This window comes from Limanda limanda, chromosome 9, assembly GCF_963576545.1.
Source record: "Limanda limanda chromosome 9, fLimLim1.1, whole genome shotgun sequence".
Taxonomy (NCBI): domain Eukaryota; kingdom Metazoa; phylum Chordata; class Actinopteri; order Pleuronectiformes; family Pleuronectidae; genus Limanda; species Limanda limanda.
In genome coordinates, this window is record NC_083644.1 from 24,711,113 (window position 1) to 24,732,124 (window position 21,012).

The 21,012-nt window shown below is 39.2% G+C and overlaps 2 protein-coding genes across 4 annotated transcripts in view; both read right to left on the reverse strand.

Annotated features, from left to right (window-relative positions):
- Window positions 1-111: 111 nt before the first annotated feature.
- On the reverse strand, window positions 112-6,640 carry scly (selenocysteine lyase). 2 transcript variants are annotated; one of them, XM_061078246.1, is made up of 14 exons: window positions 6,563-6,640; window positions 6,079-6,152; window positions 5,071-5,166; window positions 4,835-4,944; window positions 3,741-3,841; window positions 3,498-3,654; window positions 2,821-2,948; window positions 2,455-2,610; window positions 2,274-2,380; window positions 2,154-2,190; window positions 1,160-1,243; window positions 738-837; window positions 490-565; window positions 112-407 (listed from the first exon to the last, which is right to left on the reverse strand). In XM_061078246.1, the coding sequence occupies exons 3-14, from the start codon at window positions 5,160-5,162 to the stop codon at window positions 254-256; spliced, it is 1,302 nt and encodes a 433-aa protein (XP_060934229.1). In that variant the 5' UTR covers window positions 5,163-5,166; window positions 6,079-6,152; window positions 6,563-6,640; the 3' UTR covers window positions 112-253. The 2 variants fall into 2 exon arrangements, with proteins under 2 accessions (XP_060934229.1, XP_060934230.1); XM_061078247.1 differs by having other exon boundaries at window positions 5,071-5,460.
- A 4,176-nt stretch (window positions 6,641-10,816) lies between these two features.
- Window positions 10,817-21,012, reverse strand: part of kif1aa (kinesin family member 1Aa) — a 36,350-nt gene continuing 26,154 nt past the window's right edge. Inside the window, exons 32-47 of one of the 2 annotated variants that reach the window (XM_061077918.1) lie at window positions 19,977-20,085; window positions 19,754-19,820; window positions 19,558-19,642; window positions 19,360-19,465; window positions 15,441-15,464; window positions 14,955-15,069; window positions 14,712-14,845; window positions 14,572-14,633; window positions 14,344-14,489; window positions 12,957-13,145; window positions 12,679-12,750; window positions 12,432-12,553; window positions 12,072-12,215; window positions 11,788-11,980; window positions 11,581-11,699; window positions 10,817-10,859 (exon numbers count right to left, since the gene is read on the reverse strand). In XM_061077918.1, the coding sequence (XP_060933901.1) occupies window positions 10,817-10,859; window positions 11,581-11,699; window positions 11,788-11,980; window positions 12,072-12,215; window positions 12,432-12,553; window positions 12,679-12,750; window positions 12,957-13,145; window positions 14,344-14,489; window positions 14,572-14,633; window positions 14,712-14,845; window positions 14,955-15,069; window positions 15,441-15,464; window positions 19,360-19,465; window positions 19,558-19,642; window positions 19,754-19,820; window positions 19,977-20,085 (1,730 nt within the window). The remainder of the gene's footprint in view (window positions 10,860-11,580; window positions 11,700-11,787; window positions 11,981-12,071; window positions 12,216-12,431; window positions 12,554-12,678; window positions 12,751-12,956; window positions 13,146-14,343; window positions 14,490-14,571; window positions 14,634-14,711; window positions 14,846-14,954; window positions 15,070-15,440; window positions 15,465-19,359; window positions 19,466-19,557; window positions 19,643-19,753; window positions 19,821-19,976; window positions 20,086-21,012) is intronic. The other variant, XM_061077919.1, reaches the window with a different exon arrangement.

The window sequence follows — 21,012 nt, forward strand, 5'->3', positions numbered from 1 at the left end:
AATTTCAATAATACTCATACATGTTGCCCTGGGTCCAATAAGCTGATTAGCTTCTCATATGACGTGATGGAAGCCGAGTAAATGCATCTCCTCATAACATCACCCCACAGGTCACTTCAAGTTCTCCTTTATTATTTATATTAAATTTTTCATCCATTTCACAAGTAACAATAAGCACAGGTGGTGTGCGTTTAACCCTGTACATCCTTATTTGACCTCCGGGATTTACTTTACTTTGTGCACAAGAAGTCCATCAGTTCATTTCTTCCAACAGCTGCACGGTTTTCCTCAGATCCTCCACGACTGCATCCACATCTTCCCTGGTTGTCCCTCTGCCCACGCTCAACCTCAAAGCATTGGCTGCCACCTCTGAGGGGACGCCGCAGCTCAGGAGGATATGGGAAGGCCTGTATCACAGGAGAATTATGTAATGCTGATCATTCTGGTGTCTGAACAAAGGCAGAGCAGGCGACTGAGGGACTCATTTACCTGTTCCCACTGTCCGAGTGGCAGGCGGCTCCGACACTGGCCAGCAGCCTCCTACAGTTGGACAATACCCTCCAGCCTAAAGCAGGGCAGAGAGAGAGATTAATGATTCAGAGGCTTTGTAGTTTACAAATAGGGCAGTGCAGGTCATGAACTGCCTGTCACAAACATTGGTGTAGGGTTAGAGGACACTGGTTGGACTTGCAGGCCACAACAGACGCAGGACAGAGACAGACGAGTCATGACATCACCTTGTAATGTTGGGCCCAGGATAGACACATTACATGTGTTGGGGAGGATATCAGAGCCGGGGTAATGGCTGTTGAAGTGGATCCGATCTTTAAATATGGCCTGGGAAGAAAACATGGTCAACTCCTAAGACAATGTTAACAAAGTTTATCATTTTATTTTTACTAAGGTTCTAATATCTAACAAACAAATTAGTATCATCCACACCTTATCCAAACTCATCTTTGGAGATCTAGAATTGAAGTTTCTTGCTAAATACAATATTTCTATTAGTCTTTGTTTTTTAAACACCTGCTCCATCTATATGTGCACATATGTAAATTATCTATGATCTATACCAGCAAAGGAGGTGTAAAACATTCTTCAAAATAAATTAAAAAATCATTCAAAAACAAAATAACATTCAAAATAAAATCAAACTAACCCGCAGTCGTTGTTCCAGGTAAAGTTTGGTACTTTGCATATGACGCTGATAATCTGACAGATTAGCGGTCACCAGCTCTGCAGCCTAAACAGACACAGGCAGGAAAATATGTTAGAGTTAAAGTCTACATTGACTTGAGAGGAACAATATAATTTTTTCAGTATTAGTGCCAAGTGCCACATAAATAAATATATTTACAAGGTAGGATATGAAATAGAATAAATATGTGATCAATTGACAAACAGAAGGTTTGTGTTAACAAGACTACTGATGTAAAGATTTGATGGTACACAACGTACTGCAAACATCCAGCTGTCATACGGAATATGACAGAAAATGTTAAGAGTAGTAATAGTTGTAAAAAGAGATTGACCAAAACTAATTTATTAAGCATTTAGTTGTTTTTCCATGCAATAAATCAAAGGAACTAATAACAAATGATGCAATCTTTATTATTAATCAAGAAGGTAAAGAAAACACAGTACAAGATTTTGCAAATGCTCAAACAAAAAATGTGTTCTTCTGAATTGGCTATAACTGATCTATAACTATCTGCAGTCTATAAATTACTGTTATGGTTTGAATGTTTGAATCTACTATGAAACTTGGTGGAAGGATTTTTCAAGTTCACTTTATTTTTGTATGTAATGTTAGTGTATATTATGTGTTTGTATGTACTAATATCTGTATTTTTATATTTAATTTTTAAATATCAACTATTATTCTATTTTCTACTTGCTTTGTTATCTAGCTTGTTTTGATTATCTGCTGCTGTAACACAGGAATTAGATAATCTCATCGTGTGATTGTATGTTGTCTTAGAGAGTAACAGTCAGGTGTCTGTCCTTGGCATCAGGTCACTGATATGAGTTTTATCTCTACTGTAACGCTCCAATCAGAAATATTTACCAAGCTATCTCAGAATGACTTTATAAATATTCTAAAATAAATTCTGAAATGTATCCCCGTTAAAAACTAAATGAAATAAAGTTACCTTTCCCAGACCGGCAATCATAGGTGTGTTTTCAGTGCTGTAATATTCCGAAAGAAGGATATTAGATCTTTTGACTGTTGTTATTGTTTCATCATCAACAAAAACAATGTGTTTTGTTACCCAGGTCGGAAGTTTCTCTCCTGTCCTCCTCCAAACAGCATCGGGTACAATGGCGTTCTGGTTCCAGGGCCGCTCACATACAAAGCACCGATCCGAGGGGCATAGAACTAGAAATGCAACAAACCTTTTCTATAAAATGTTTTGCCAGATTTACATCATTTATGTGCAACAGATTCCTGACCTTGTGTCCCACTATGGTGAGGTAATCCACTCCCAGTTCACAGACATCCACTCCGACTTTCCCCAGAGCCTGGGCAGCGTCAGTGTGGAGCAGGATCCTGAGACGCTCGTGCTGCTTGTTGAGAGATTTTATTCTCTGGCAGATCTCTTGGACTGGCTGACAAAAGGAAGATGTTGATTTTTTAAATCAAAATGCCGTTTAAAAAGTCACAATAGAATACAAGTCCTCCTTCAAAAATGGGCAGATTGTTGTGCTCAAACATCTTTATGCAAATACTAGATTTTATAATAATATCTGTGCTGTAAAAAGATTCACAGTTGAATAAAGAAGATGGGGTCAGGTTCCTGAGTGTCTGTCTCCTCTTACCATGATGACTCCTGTCTCATTGTTGGCCAGCATGATGGAGATGAGACATGTGTTGGGACGCACGGCCGCAACGATGTCCTCCACCTCGACTCGGGCTGTCGTCTTAGACACGGGAACAAATGTAACATCTGTGACAAAAACACAATTAGTCTAACAAGCCAAAAAGGGGAGCAGACGTATGACGGCTACTCTTTCAGATGTTAATATATAGACATGGTTACTTTAATAAACTAAACTGTACTGGATTAACTGTGATCTGCTGCAATGGTATCTTCATTTAAAAGTCTTCAAACAGGCTTTTTGTGTGTGTGCATTTAATTTATTCAGGTGTTTTGGGTTCCATGTTTTACAGTCTGAAATCGTTATTGATATTAATGTACCATTATAACATAGTGACAAACGTAACATAGTGACATATTTCATTTTGGGTAAATAAGATAATAAATCAGGATTTTAATAATAAGCCGTTCATCAGTTTATACCTAATATTTATAGAATGACATTGACAATCATTAACTAGCTCATGATGCAGAACAAGCTCATTCACATGCTTTACTCACAGTCTCCACCCTACATTTGTTGATCTTGTCAGGCTGTTAAACCAGTTTTATGCCTAAATGGGGCAGGTTCCATTTAGTTTGCCTGCCATGCAAAGTGACCTCTTCCTGTCCACCCACCTGCCTTGCCCTCTCTCTGCAGGTGCTCGGCTACTAGTTTGACCGAGTCGTGTTCCACAGTGGAGGTGATGATGTGTGGAAGGCCTTCACTTTGCTCTGCAGCTCGGCGGTTTCTCCTGAAGTGCTCTACAGCAGTGTGAAGCACCAGGTTATTGGCCTGAAAGATGAGTCTGTGATGAGCCACGGGTGTATGAATGATACAATTATAAATTTGAAAAATTAAAATATACAGATATAATATACCTCTGTTCCCCCTGAGGTAAAAAGGATGTCCTCTGCTCTCCCTCCAACCATTCTTGCCACATTCTCTCTGGACTGATTGATGATTGCCTTCGCCTTGGCCCCTAAAAACAACAAGAAGTTTTATACGTTTTATACGTTGTTTCCGCTCTCGGTTCAGACCTGCTGTTAACATCCGTCAGGAGAGATCCGATCCAAACTAGCAGCTCTAAGTACGTCTGTTCACAGCCGGCATCAGAACACATCCTGAGTACGTCTCCTGTGACCACCAGTGATTGGATCTCACTTCCCAGCTCTATATGCAATAACACACTAATGTTTTTAGCCAGTCCGACTATACAGATGTGTCTGTATTTCAAAGTGTGAGAAGTAAAATGTCAATTTAATTTGGATTTAATCTTTGCATTTGTATAGTTGAAGTTATGCTCCAGAACACAGTGAGGTTTCCATGGAGTTGGGTAATTCTCTTGTCATGAATAACTCTAAAGAAACTGATACTTGAGCTTTGGAAATTCACACCTCCTCTACTTTACTGCACCGGAAGAAAGAAATGTGTTATTATCTGAACATGGAAAACATAATACCCATTAAAAAGGATAATGTAATGCACTTAGAAAGTATATAGTAGGAAGTATTACAAGCATTGAATACATGAAAAGTGGCTTTTATATTTAAATATGTGTTGAGGTTGTTGGTTTTGTTTTTCATTCTGTCATTCCTTCCTGCTTTGTATCTTTGTCATAAGAAGCTGGACAATAATGTTATAATGTAATTTAGGAAAGAAAACAAAGGCTGTTGTTGAGATTGAAGTTCTGCTGATGAACGATAAAAAAAGATTTAATTGAGAGATGTGATTATGGTTATATACAGTATGTGACAGGTATTTTTATTTAGATTTAACGTGTTCTATTTAAGTTGATCAGTTATAAAGATACTGTGTTGGCTTGTTTGTTGGATGTTAGGCGTAAAAGTCGGTTTATTATTGTTTTGTTAAATATATAGCTGTAGGTTTTTCTTTTTTTCGATGTGGGTTATGTCGAGCATATTAAATTAAATATATACATATTTTATTTAGGTGCAGAGCAAGTATGTTAAACCTGCGATATAGTTGCTGCTTGGGTTTCCCCAGGCTTCCTGCAGGGCTTCAGTAATGGCCTGGGTCACTTCTGGTTCCAGCGGAGTAGTAGCATTGTAGTCCATATAGATCCTAAGTTTCATTGAGTACATCGGAGAAAAGCTTTGTCACAACATAACAAATCATTGATCACATTTCTGTTCTCAGTGAATTAAAGTCTCAGGACAGACTGATAGGATGTGACTAGATCCGAGCTACCTGTCTAGATCCATCTCTGAGAAATGATGAAAGGTATTTTCAGTGAAGGTGTGACCTTTCAACAGCATGATGTCATCAGTCTGCTTTGCCATACTCCTGAGAAGAAATTGGAAAATGAATAGTAAATCTGTAGAGTGACACTTTTTTAATCTAGACAAGGTACTAGTCTACTCCTGCTCCTGGCTACAGGAAGATGTCATTAAATAGACACCCTCAAAAATATTCATACCTGAGAATCAAATTTCACCTTCATTGTCCCATTGACTTTAAATTAAGACCAAAAATATCATCCATAGATTGCACATTATTCAACAAAAAACGTAATATCAATAAACAGACATTTATTACAAACACTTGCGGTATGCTGACATGTGGACATCTGGAATCCATCTGCCATGATAACAACCAGAAAGTTGATTTGATACATGCACTTTTGATTTTTTCAAATGTTCTTTAAAAGTTGTTAGTTTTTACTTAATAGCTAAAGAATAAAATAAATGTTTACTGTGTATCAAGTGAAGCATATATAACAAATCAGGTCAGAAACCAATGTATGTTGTTGTGTATTTATTTATGCGGATATTTAATGCTTTTCACTCATGTATTTATTTTTAGCTGTTAATGAGAGCAACCCAAAAATGTGAAAAAGTGGGATCTGCACACATCATCCAAATTCAAATGATGGAGATGATAGCGACAAGCATATATCTAAATAATGAAATAACAATTAATCAGTAGGATTTAATCAGGATTCACCACTAACGTGTACACTGACCGTTGTCTTGTTACATGTGTCAGTCAGTTTAATATTTGATAGCTATGTCCAAACACACTGCATACAACTGGAATGAGCTCCTAAAATAAAAAAGCAACATCCTCTTATTTCATGGAGTAATTTCCTTCTTATGGTTTCATTATAAAACACTGTGAAAAACTTGTATTCAATCTGTCACTTTTTGCTTAAAGGAGCTTCTTGTATCTCTGACTGTGAGTTCCCATGACACTGACCTGTGGCTGCTGGACACGTATTAAATGATGAAGTGACTGATTCTGGATCAGTGAGTGAGAGAGAGAAGCAGCAGCTGGAAGGGAAGAGGACATGTTCAGTAACAACAGCAGCAACAGGCTCTTATTGTGATCACTGATGAGTAGTGTGTGTTATCATGTCAGCTGGCTCTACAGAGGTTTGATAGAAGCTAACTTTGAGCTAACATGACATCCAAGCTGTCAACGCGTTTTCACTTCCGCTGCTGACGAGGCTCACGTTGAATTTAGAAACATCCAAAAAACGGATAAAAACCGATCTGAGAATTAGCCTCCTGGTGCTGATTCACTGCAGGTAACATCTGTGCACTGGGGCTGGAGCTAGCTAGCACGGCTAACCCTTGCATGCTAACATTTATCTGATGGGAATCTTCTCATAAGATCTGAAGAGGAGTCGTGTTGTGTCTCTCCGTGTCACAGTGTGTGTGTGTGTGTGTGTGTGTCTGACCTTGTGAGGTGATGTGGAGTTGTCATGAGAAGGTTTATCACTGTCTCTGTGTGTCAATCATCAGCTAGCAGCTAACCACTGTACGTGTGTGTGTGTGTGTGTGTGTGTGTCTGTGCGCGCGCGTGTGATTGTGTGCGTGTGTTTGTGTTCTTAAAGGGAAAGCTGTATTTTACGAGGTTATAAAATAAATACCCCTAAAATGTATACGTGGGAATGGTTGTATTACTGGTTTACTGGTTTAAAGGTCTATGAGGATCAGTAATGTATGTGGTCATGGCAACTCTGAATTCAGCTGCCCTGGTAACAACAAGGTAGTTCATGCAGTACCTCATGTTCACAATCATGTTATAAGTGTGCTCAAATTAGGTCAGGGTGAGATGGTCATAAATATTATAGAGATAAAATGTACATATCAGTCAGTATCGATGACGACCTAAATATATGTCACATTGTTATTACTTCTCGGTTTAAAGTTTTTGCTCCTGAGTGAAGGTTGTGGATTTAAACTCTTCTTTACGAACAACTACAAACTCTTGATGAACAGCAAAACATTTAACAAATGTGAGGTCAAACAAATATTTGTTATTAGTTATATTATATGGTTATATTGCTATTGATAAAGATTATACTGAGATAATGTGTCCTTGTTTTATTGGCCTGTCCATGTTCAAATATATGACCTTTGAGTCAGTTGTTGCCTAACAGTCAATCGATTCAAAGGTGTACTGAATATGAACTGAACCTGACATAAAATATTAGGTCAGAACATAAAGTATGCATGTATTCATTCATAGTTGTCAATGATAACAACTTGACATTTGAAACCTGGAGGCCTACACAGGTTATCCCATTGCTGAATATGGTGATCTCAGCGACTTACAAATGAATCTCAAAAATGAGCAAAGCTCCTCTTCCCTATTCAACTCTCAACCGAGACTGTTTCTAGAGTCCGACAACATAGCAGAGGCCGAGCAGTCAGGATTTAAACAGGAGTTTAATGTTTACATTGTCTGCTCTCAGGGTACAATGTCGGGTCACAAGGCATTTTAACATTAGTTGTGAAACTCTTAGAAAAAACCTACTATTCTGCATTCAAATGGATTGACCTTAGTTACACTCTCCCGTTTCACTTGAGGATGTTAAGTTTTTTATAATCACATACATTATACACGTGTATCATGTATTTTCAGGGAATAATTAGTGTCATTTATTTTCTGGTCACGGGTCTCTCTTTGAAAATACATCCTGGTCTCAATGAGACGACCAGTTTAAATAAATTATTGAAATAAAATGAAATAAGTGTTCAATGACAAACACAGTAAAAAGAAGAAAAAAGAAGAGTCCATGACTTTGTGTTGCATAATTCCCATGTTTATTTGATATATGACAATGTGTTTAGTGTACACAAACATTTGACGCTAAACTCCAACACTCAGAGACACTGACTGAACTACTGCCCATTTAAGGTTTTGTAAATGGGTGCAACTTTATAATACAATGTTCACAGCAATCATGTTTATGTACAATGCAAAATCATTTGATAGTGCGAGAGAAAAGAAAAATCAGAAGTGGAAGCACATACATTTGAAATGATATTCCTTCAAAAGGGAGGGATTAGAAAAAGTAGATGTTGTGAAGGCTGTCGGAGCATGACGGTGATGGTAGAAGAGTGAAAGACTGACAGGAAGGAAACCTACAGCATTACTCTGTACAAGATGCCCTACAGGGCACTGATCGACCAATTACATCCTCCCACACATCAGTGGATAAAATATTACAGATATGCCCCGTTTCGTTCCCTGATAATCACCCACTTACAATCAATAGGGAACCAGACTGTGAATCACAAGTCAACACAACCACTCCAGCAAAATAAGCATTTGTTTTTAAATATTGACGTACATTCAGTGTGATTTCGTTTGTGACTGTGCCAACAAAACTTTGGTTGGCTCGAATGTGATACACATTAAAAAGGCGCAATGAAAACGAGAGGAATAATCTCAACATTAAGATCAGAGTGGAGCTGACATTTTCAGATTGGGTTATAAAGGAAGTAAGACAGAGACGAGTGCACGAGACAGTGATGATGCACAGTGCAGCAGGCATGTGTGATGACAAGTAAAGCTGGATAAACTAGGACTGCACTCTCTGCCAAGAACGTATGTGATCGCTACATCGATCACAAAAACAAATAAAAAGATATGAACGTCTAGACTGTTAGATTAAGTTATAAGGACTGACAGTAGTACACACGTAGGGTTGTCAAATGGTTTGATTGGATAACTTGAAAATATGTCCACAACACACAGAATACTTTCCAATCCGAGAAATTTATATTAGACTATTATATTGAAATCACTGATACAAACATGGAGGAGTGGTGTCAGAGCTTACTGCCACACTTCAATGTACTTTGATATAAGATACGGAGAAATAATACAGTTAAATGCTTTGAGATGCTGTCTGCATATGTAGGTGACACGTCATTTACTGTACATTATGGAACGTGCTCTCTAGGCTGGCTGACCTGAGGCACGCTCACCCTTCAAACTGAGACCATATCAAATTATAAGCTGACAGAGTTGAAAAAGGAAACAGGGTCGATGCAGCATTGATTGTTGGACAAATGACAGCATATGTTCTTTGACAAAACATATAAGCTTATAGCATAGATTAGAAGGAAGTATACTGTGTGTTATGGAACATTCTCTATCACATAGCATCTGAATGCCATATTTTAAATCTAACATAGCAGTACGCAAGATGATTTGTCTGAATATGTACGAGACGATGATGACGATGCAGAAATGTGATGTTATTATCTGCAGACACTTCCAGAACAGTATTATAGCAGCATGAAGGATGTAGTTTCAAAGCAACTGTTGCGGAGGCATACGGTACAGTAAGCCCATACAGTATGATGATAAGAGAGGCACTACATTTAATCAATATACTGTACATTTCATTCAAACTGTTTCTTATTCTTTGCTTCGAGGAACACGTTATACTTTTGATCATTTAACAAGGTAGCTTTGTGCAGTATCGAATGGACCACCTTAATATCCTCTACCTAATGTATTGATCTGGTCAGATGTGTGTTAGTTGGTGTGACTAACCGAATCTTAGAGGGGATGTTATCATTATTCAATCAGGTAAAGAAACTGGCCAATCATACAGTTATTGAATTGTTATTAATTGCATTGGGGACAGGGTTGAGTTATTCAAACATTGAAGGAACTTATATTAAAAAGTGCAGTGTGCAGAAATTGCACGGTACTACTACTTTAGAAATATAAATGTCTTTGTCAATAAATACATGCAGAAATAAATAGTAAAGCTGTTAAATATCTAAATATATCACATTTAAAAACAAATAAAAAATCCAGGTAGAGAATGAGATTAAGTTGGGGGGATTAATGAGATGATAGCTGATTACTTAACACGTGAATGTAGATACCCACAGTGCTCCTACAAGTAGCTAAAATGACACGGACTTATCAAAATGCCACACGAACATGAAGTTTAGGATGATGTGACGTTTCCCTCGCCAGGCTGTGTGCGCTAAAGTTGCTATGCGGTTTTCGGCGACATGAGGCAGATGACTTAAAGTCAGGATTCACAGACCAGAAAGAAGAGAGAAATATTCAGAAGAGCTGCACTCAACTGTCATTTTTTTCTTTTTTTTTGTGCATTTCCTTGCTGTATGTTGTATGCAAACCTGTTTTAGACACTGTATATATAGCAGTAGAGTAGAGAAGAATCTGCATGTTTGCCTATTTACTGATGCAAATGGAGCAGTGTGATCCTCACTGCCGCAGCGGCTGCAGATGAGATAAATGTCACTGCATTTTCTTAAGGAATAAATGTATAAGGCTTGATGTGTCACTGACAACAACTACAGTACATTACCATATATATGTAATCTGAGATAAGAAACCTGTTGCTACCTCCTCCGTTTTCTTCATTCATCCCTCTATGAACAAACTCCGGTACAGTATAGTGACAGCTTTTTGAAGAGGTTCTCCAGACTACAGGACTCACACTGCGGCAAAAGGCCTGACACGAACATGGACGCTTTAGGTGCAGAGGACACTAGTGATAAACTGAGAACGCACAGGGGGAAGATGGTTGTCTGTGGTGGTGATGGTGGTGGTGGGGCTCAGCACAGGGGGGGAGGCGATCAGGACGCGGATCTATTTACATGTAAGTCTTTGCGATCAACCTTCTCTCATGATATTTGTTCAGGGTGTTGTTTCACATCCTCATCTGTCCGGCTCGTCGTCTCGACAGCTTTGACCTGAGAAGCAGATAAAAAGAGGCAAATTAAATATACAAACTTTACTAACAACAGGAGAAGGAAAAGATTCATACTATGAGAACAAAAGTTGTACCTAATTTTAAGATAATAGTCACGATACTTACAATTTTTTTTTATTAATAATTATTTGATTGTGTACTTTAATTAATAGTATAACAATAATGAAGTCATAATATTACGAGAATACAAAATAATATTACAAGAATATAGTCATAAGAATACAAGAATAATTTAAGAGAATAAAGATGTAATACTATGAGAATTAAGTTACCTGTGTTAAAATGAGGAATGTGGAGCATCATGTTAAGTTATAATAACTTAACACAAATAACATAATTTGCACATCAACACCACATTCTCTTACATATCAGGACTTTTTTGTGTAATCAACTGTCTATTCTGAAGAAAAATCCTCTCAGAAATTGCCTCATTTGCGAAGCAGGAAATGTTTGCAAGGGGCCGACTGTGAGGTTATCGTTGGTTACATATTCGTGATATTCAAAGATGTTCTGTATTTTGTCAAGAAACAATGAGATTGATTTCAAATGCTGGATCCAGAAGGAGCAGAACACCAGCAAGCAGCAATATTGTGATTTTTTGTCTAGTTAAATTACCACTTTATTCACATAACCTCACACATTTTATACACACTTTATCAATTGAATTATATTTTTTCAGAGAGACAACTTTGTATTTTTACCTGATAGTTCCTGCAAGAAGAGGATTAAATGCGTACAGCCAGTCATGCATCTCTTTGTCATTTGTCGCTTGAAGTAATATTCCACGATGTTCTGTGCACACAGCAAATGTGTTTGGAGTCTGTTGAGAAAGGAAGCAAAGTCAAATGTTAATACGGCACAAGAGAAGCAGAGAGAGAGGATCAAGGGGATTTTGTTGAACCACCCACCTTCAGCATCGCCTGCTGGTCCTCACTGTACTCCACCTGAGCAGACGAGAGATTGAGAATAGCCCGCTCCACCGCGTCTCTCTCTGTGTTGTAGATGTAAACGTACGGCCGCCGCACCACCACAAAACGCTTCACCCATCCGTTGGTGTGTGGCTCCAAGAAATGTATGTAACCCTTCTTTGACACGATGGGGCTGAAAAACCAGAGGACGGTTATGACCACATGTGAAACCAAAGGGTTGTCGTCACAGCTCAACGGGATCCCAGTTTTTGGAGTTGACTCACCTGACTCTAATCTCCTGGATGTCAGGGACAAATTTGCGAATGCGAGGCTTTGCTTCAGGGACTCCATTGCTGGACTTCTTGGCCTCTGGATCCTTCTGTGTGTCAGGACCAGGGCTGACGGCACGAGAGCGAGGCATGGGTGGTCTGTGGTACAAGAAGAAGAGGCTTAAAACCTACACCTTATGGAGTTCATGCACCTCACAATAACTCAGCAAAAATACCATCCTCCGTGTTTCATCCAGCTACCGAACATTATATTCAAAAGAAAGAAAACACGATCTATACACTACACAAAATGTAATCCGGACTGCCATACACAAATAATAAAGGCTACCAAGGATAACAAGTCTTAGCACTGACCTGAGTTCAGTGGTGCCATAGCAACCCTCCACCAGTGAAGGGCAAGTTGAGGAGGGTGTGATCGTGTTGAGAGCAGAGATTGAAGTGGAGTCTCTGAGTGTTGTGACCGACATCTCTGAGATCTGGAACACACAAACCCACACAGAGACACACACAGGGTCAATTGTGTGGAATCAATCACTATTCAAATTGTATTTATTCAAAAAGATAAATTGATATATACTTATATTTAAATGGAAGCATATACCTTGCTTTCACTGGCACTGACACACACATGGCCGTACTCTCTGTTGAAGGAGTGTGTGAGCAGCCGCAAACACTGTAAAAAGGAGAGAACTTAAATGTCTATTCCTAAAAAAATTATATTTGTGATTACACTATATTTAACTTTGCCATTAATGGAGATACTGTTGATTCATGTGTAATTCCTTTTGTAATGACAGAGATCAAAGAAGAAATACATAACATTAATGGCTGCACACATCAAACCTGAAATTTACACTTTCACAAAAAATTATGGCTGACCTTGGCAGCGAGCTCCCTCTGCCTCTCGTTGGCGAAGTCAGAGCTGGAGCTGACCTCTGGATCAACCTCGGGGGTCGGAGGAACCTCGCTCAGCTCCTCAGTGACACAGGCCTGCAGGGTCTCCTGACCCATGAGCATGGTGGACTCCAGTTTCTCTCTCAACAACAGGTAATGTTTGGTTCTCTCCACCTGAGAGATTGGAGAAAAGCAACATCTAAGTCATGTTTTGTAAGCAAGCTACTTTTGTAAATAGAAAAGGGAACGTGTTAATTGGACTATTTCCAGTTATTTTTCTATCATACACAGCAGGTGGTTCTCTGCACTAATTTCAATTTCATGAATATTGGATGCAGGTTGTGATATCTGGTGGTGTGAAGCTGATATATTCTTCATTAACCATCACATATTCCATTGAATATTATCCTTTGACCAGTTTCTCGTATCATTGCTTTGCTGGTGACATCCTCTCTTCTGCAGTTTTTGTAAAACCAAGGCCATCAATTCTCAACTGTAAATTTTCTCAGAAAAACTGTGCCTGTTCTCTGCAGTCAAATCACAATCAAAAAGTTTTTGTCTCTGAAGTCGGGTCTTACTCAACTTCCCAGGCTTCTAACCAGGGGCAGATCCAGGGGGCATTGGCCCCAGCTGAAATCTGATTGGCCCCTGAAGTGACCCTGTCGTGTCAGTAGTCTTCTTTTCTTCATTTCTTATTTACTAAACTAGTCACTCACGACCAATACTAGCGATAAATACGGAAATTGGTTGAGGAGATTTAGTTTCTAAGCACAATAGGTTTGTCAAAATATATTTAATGAGGTCTGGCTTTGCTCATAGCTATAAAGCAAACAGTAAACAAATAGTGACTTGTGAGCACCTTACTGAATTACGAATTGTGCATAGATTGTGCAAAATCTTGGATCCACCACTGCCTCTATCATATGTAGAGTGCACAATCCATTTATAGTAGGTAATCCTCATAAATACATCTATACTTAAAACCTTGAAGAAGCAACAGCTTTCTTAATAGTTTGCTAGGACGCATTTATGGTGAATTCTGGGAAAAACACCATAATCACAGGTACACAGATTTTGGTGCAAGGCCCTCCTGTTAACACACCACATCTGTATGAAGTAGTAAATTTCATGTGCATAGTAAACTACGTATGTAAATTTGGGGCTGAATCTGACAAAAAAGATGAAACCAATGACTAATGATCTCCATTATGTGGATGTTTTAAGAGGGTTTTGCCTAAGTAGATGATTTAGAGACACATGTTTTTTAACAAGTGTGTTTCAAAAACCGAAAGCCAGTGGGATGTTTCTTCTGATGCTTATAAAAGTAACTTCTATAAAATGCTATAAATGAAAAGCAGCATAAGCTCCTCACATCTTGAAGGAGGCTGAGTTTCTCCAGCTCCCACTGGTGGTCCAGAATGAGGCTGTCACTGCGAGGCCTCCACCCAGCCAAGTTCTCCTCCCCACGGACGTAGGCCACTGAGGTGTCCAGCACCCGCCTGCGTCTCCTCTGCATACCTGGGTTGAAAAAGATGCAGGGTTACAGGTAACACAGGTAACTCAGGGTAATTCCGAACTCTAACCGTGTCTTGACTCTTACCTGGGCTTCCTGCATCTGCTAGGTTACATAGGCTAACCTCGTACACTCCTGTGACTCGGTTTCTAATAAAGAAAAAAAATTCAAAAATCAGCTTGGTGGACGCTACACAACGTTTTTATCGTTTGGAATTTCAAACTCACCCATCAGCTGCTCTCAGGCTTCCAGTACCGAAAAGATTGCGGATGGAGCGGGAGGCTGAGAGCTTTGTGTCTCTTGAGTAAAACACCATGCAGATATCTTTGGTTATGACTGCGGGCTGGGTGCAGTTCTCCATCTGCAGTTGATAAAAGTGCAGGATTAGCCAACATTGTTCCTAGAGTAATTTACACATGACCCCTATTACTGTGGGACCTATTTCCACTCATGAGTACAGTGTAGAGTACCTCCAGATAGGCTGAGAGGGTCATGTAGATCTTCTCCCCATATGGAGTGACTCTGTTTAGCAGCAGAGAGTTGTGCATGGAGCTATCCCAAGCTGCTTCAAAGCGATAGAAGGTCCTGAGGTGGTTTGTTGGCCAAGAAACCAAAGAAGAATTACTCAGCAGTCTTTAAGAATTCAAGCAGTAGATAAGCAGTCAAAGCTAAACAAGAGAGATGTTAACTTAAAATCATAAAAAATAATTAAATAATCAAAGAATACATACAAAACATTTAATTTAAGTAAATTTACTGTTAGCACTGAGCATTATTTTAACATAAAATTAGTATTCCTCAAAGTCTCTGTCTTTTTGGCATGCAACAGGCTAACTGAGCTAAGGCATTGTGCACAACACCATAGAAAAGCAAAGAGAGCTGAGATGACTAAAAGTACAGAGAAAAGGGGGGATGAAAGACAGCCAGAGGAAATGAGGGACAGGGCAGTGAAATACCTATGGTCAACTCCCAGGGAAATGCTGTGAGAAAGAAGAAATCAGCAAAAGAATAGAAAGTGAGCGTCAGGAAGTATGTAGAGGTTATGCGCTTGTGTGGCTGGGTTAGTGTTTGTCTTTGTTCAAACTGTTATCTCATTATGCAGTGAATGGTACATTTCACCCATAAGAGACCACATGAGAAAACTCCTTTTGGAAGGTGTTGATCGACTTGATGCAATCTCTCATCCTGACCTCCCATTGAAAAAAGGTCAAATAACAGCACGGCCATTCTTTAAGCAAATACAATACCGCTTTCTGTTATGCCTCTGATTTGCTCCATACGTTAATGTACAGGATTTTTCCTATTTCCCCTCAGGGGAAATTCTGTAATCACACACTGAAACCAGTAATTCCTCTGGCCTCCTGCCCGGTACAGCCTTAAATCTTAAAAAGATAATCCAAGCAAGAATTGTAAAAGGAAACTAATGTTTCTGTAAGCCATAAAAACAGGCTGAATGTACTCTTCATGAGCTTCAGATGTTGGGCCCAAAAGGCTATGGACTGAGCTGACCTTGTGGGAAAGTGGACAGTGAGACTGCAGAGAACTGACTGCTTCTATGTAATAGTGATGGGGATTGCAGAAATAGCCTGTTTTTTTAAGCAACAAGTGCATTAAAACACACTCTCACACACACACACACACACACACACACACACACACACACACACACACACACACACACACACACACACACACACACACACACACACACACACACACACACACACACACACACTGTTTTCCCAGTAGTAGAAACCTGTTTGCTTACAGTACAAGTGAGCAATTTCCTCTTCACACTACCCCAACATGTGCTTCTCTACATTTTACTACCTCCTAAAAAATGCAGGAGCCAGGATTGAAGTCATGCTTCTGGCGGAACATGTGAGGAACCGTTTGTTTTTGCTTCTTGGCACAGTTTCACCGAGGTGAGAGCGGGATTTAAAAATATTCATAACATTGCAGTAATTTGGGGCAAAGTGCTACTGGTGAGGTAATGGCTCACTGGATTACTTTTTAATAGCTGCATTTGAATATTGTGCCAGAGTGGGTAATGTAAATGATGTGATCCATATTACAGCACTTAAGTAATAGCGTGTGACGAGTGTTCCTGTTACTGCTCCGGGCTGTGATGGAAAGCACTCTTTGCCCCTCTGTATTTGAGGTAACTAAGAAAATCATATCCAAGGATTCAAATTATTGCTTCACTGCAAATTTCAACAATATGAAAACAACAAACACTTGAATACACCGAGTTAAAGGGAAGATAGTTTTTCCTGAAAGTGCAGCATGCATCTCGTTGCTTTTGTTGATTCAAATGAACTGTTGTAGTAATGGATCACTACCACCCTCTGCTGGCAAGTATGACTTATACAGCTTACATGTAATGAAACCTTAATGCTACACTACAAAGAAGTAAACAGATAAGAGCTGATGAAAAACGTGTGATCTCGGCTCAGAAGGAATATGGTATGTCCTGTCTAAGATTGCTGCACCTGAATGCACCGGAGAATCCCCTGCTGTGTTGTGCCTGTGTGAAAGGAAAACTCTGGAGAAAGTTCGGACCCAATCCTGCGGACATTCTGCGGCATTCCTGTCTGAAAGCGGGCCTATGCACAGCAAGCCTATGCAGTGTCTATACAGAGTCGTGTTGATGTTGTGACTTTGCTGCCTTTTAAATTAAATCTGGGAGAACAAATATTGGTTGCTCACTTTCTGAAATGAGCCATAAAAGGTTCCTGCAGCAACTGTTAAGTTGGAAACAAGTGTGATACTGGCCCCACGACACCTCCAGCAGAGACAGAGCCAAGGACAGTCCACATGAAGCACAGCGAGCCATGCAGACCCTGTCCATCAGACTGATAACAGCTCAAACACATAACCCAGCGCAGCGACAGAACCAGGGACATGCAGGGAAGTTTCCCTCACTTCACATGAGAGGGAAGAAACAAGGAGGGACAGATGAATTGCTGACAGCGATGGCAGAGTAGGAGAGAGGGATCACGGAAGGCTAACTTGGAATGACAGTGTGTGTAGAGGAAATTAGAAAGATGAAGGTGTTGGTGTAACGCTCGAGAAGAAAGGCAAAAATAATATACCTAGGCATGTCCGAATCAAGAAACTGTCTGCAAAAGCAAAAAAACAACATTCTGTTAGTGGAGGGAGAAAAATGTTAGCATCCATTTACACCTTGATGTTAGTATGTTCAAGACGGAGCTTGGTGCTGTGCTCTTTGATATAATTAATGTCTATTGAGGCCTTAACAGGATAATAATTAAGTTTTATTGAGAAGCAAAGGGACGGACCCCCCCCCCCCCCAAGGCTTTTGGGAGAGTGTGTTGGTGATGAAGCGAAGCACCAAAACAGAGGGTTAAATAATTATAATCGATAAATAGCAGTTTTCTTATGTTTTACTTGATGAGACCGAGATAAAGGACAAAACTACACTTATATTTGTCCATATAACAAACTAAATATATAATGAAGACATTAAATATGTTATAAAGTACTACTCAGCGGGTACTGCACAGTGCACACCTATAAATCTTTGATTTTTTTTATGTTAAAACACAAATCAATAATAATTTAATCGTATTTGTTCCAATAATTACTGTGTTTCTTCAACAAAAAAGGCTCCATACTAACACAGGGCCTTAATCGTTTACAGAAACATACTGCCCTCTACAGGTTGACTACAGAAAAGACAGTCAAGGGCAACTGAATATCAGTATGATATTAGCAACGACACAGATCTGTGGGGCCGTTGTCTTTCAACATTACAAATCATTCATGCCCATCTTCTCCCTTTTAGTTTTTGATGTCTTCTGCAATCGAACAACACACCTAAAAACAACATTTTAAGGGTTTCACACTAGACATTGTATAGAGTTACAGAAATTTTGCTTATTAATACAATCGTGATTTTTAAATATTAAAAGTTAACCAATGGATTGAATTAAGTGAAGATGAAGTGTTAAATATCTAATGCATGACATCATACTGAGTCCAAATAAAGGTAGTTTAAGGTGTGTTAGTGAGTTTACAATACTTTTAGTGACCAATGCTGCTGAATAATGTGGGAAAGACATGCACTTTACAATTCATGTTGTGGCGTATTACAGTAATAATTGACTGATCTGAAATGTTTATACAGAAGTGAGGTATAGTGCAGATGTAAAGGCTCTTAAGGTTCATTCACTGGTAAGTTCAAGGGTAAGCAGATTTAACATAGTTGAGAGATGAGAGTGGTTAGATGTGAGGTGACCTACAAGGTGAGATGCAACATGTAAACGCGATGACGACAATTACACAACGAAAGCACAGATTAACATCAAGGAGGGTCGCACAGCCAGCATGGACAAGTTAATTCATAACAAATTTAGTTTTTAACAAAGGTTTTGTTAAATTCACAGAGAAAGATTTATTTTGTGAGTGGTCACTCTGGATTTTTTACGTGTGACCTCCTGCAGTTGGAAACAGGAATCTATATTCATGCAGAAACAGTATTAACATAACAAAGGAACTCGCTGGGATTTGCTATATCATTCAAGTTGTGCGTCTTCTGCCATGCTTTCTTTCTCACAGCCCAGTGCAGCTGATTCACTTTGCCATGCATTTGTCAGTGTGTTGCGTTCCAGAGCATGAGCTGCCGCAGCATCAAACAAAGCAAGGTCCTCAGATCAGGCTGTTGCCGCAAATTCCAAATCAGCAAAGCTGCCACAACTGTCAAATACATTTCTCTGTGGCTACCAGAAATTCCACATTTTGCATACACCAGGTTATGAGACATATAAAAGATGCAATGATGCAGAGTTGAGCTTATTTTGCAAAGATCTTGCAGTTGCAAAGTTTCCATTAAATGTCTCCACCAGAACGTACCTGTCGTCATGCATGGGTCTGACATACCCCGTAGACAAGATGTTGAGGGAAAGAATATTGGGGTCAATGATGGTCTCATCAGCTTCAGGGGTGCTGCGGAGTCGTCCTGGTAAAAGCACACATGCCTCAGTAACAACAACCCATACACAAGTGTACATGTTTGCTAGTCAAGGTAGAAAGCCTGGAATCCAAACTCACCCACAACAAGCTCACGGATGTCTCTCCAATCCATGTCACCTCCTGATTCATGTACAATAGTAACAGCGATTCTCCTCTGGAGGCCCTACACAGGTGAAGTAGAGACAGACAGAAAGAAAAAGAGAAAAAATGTTCTTAAATCCAGTGCTTTAAAATATTCAAAATATTATGTTTGCTCACAGTGAGACTGATGTACCTGGTGCAGTAGGAACGTGCCATGGCAAGGCATTCCTCCTCTGTGGTCCACCACTGCAGGGATGTAGCTGGAAAGAAGGAGAGGAAAACAAGCCTCACTCAATTTGTAGTACAAGATAGATTGATGTGATACTGATTCCAGTAACTATCAACAGTATCTCTATACTTTGAATTTCATGTAAAGCTCTGCAGAGTTAATGACAGTAGACATATAGACCACTCACTCTCCATTGGCTTCCAGCTCACAGATCTCGAAGAAAACCATGAGATCATATTTAGAGTGGCAGGGTCCTGCCTGTGGGCGGGTCATGGTTGTCAGTTTGGTTGCAGGTACTATGATGAAAAAGGAGATTATAAAAGGTTATAAAGGAAGTGAACAGGGAGAGAATGGCTCTAACCTAACAAAGGAAAGAGAAAGGGAAGAAGAAATGGAAATCAGTGATGCAGGGATGGACAGGAACCACTAAGTCCTCGAGAAGGACATCCTCTCCTTCAGCAGATTTTTATCAACTCTGCAGTCTTCTCTTAAAGGAGAATACCACTAAATCTTTTTTTCCTGCAGTTTGAGCTTCACAAACTCTGTTTCTGTGGGCTCTCAGTTTTCCCAAATCCTTTAAATACACAAATACACATTAAACCATTCTGTACACAGCCTATGTACAAACTTTTTGAACAGTATTATCATCTAAAAATATCTATGTTTCTCATTTTTAACCCTAACCCTTCAACATATAATATTTGGTATGTTATGTTATGTGTTTGTTTGCAATATAATATATTAATTTGCAGAAACATTGTCACACAGCACGAATGTATACAGAATGGCCTAAATATTGTAACATATACAATATAATGTAGCATTCCAAATTTAATTAATTCATATTCTGTTTATTATTTTAAAATGTCAATTGTGTTTGATGTGTAATATATAAATGTACAAAATAATGTACAATATAAAATATAAATTATTATTATTATTGATTGAAGCTACTGTGATTCAGTTCAAGAGGAGCTCAAAGAAGGAACTGCAAGGAGAATCCACCACGCAGGTCAACAGTAAACACACAGTACACTAGAGGGTCAATCCAACTGAATGCTGCCACAAGAAATGTCCCTTTTTTATATCAATTCATGCCATTATTCAAACTATTACAGCTTCTCCTAGTACATGACCAGTAGAAACTGTGGTAGAAAGATTTTGAATAAGCTGCTTGCTGGGCCTTGTTCAGACCTTGTGATCTGGTATTAACATCTGTCCTG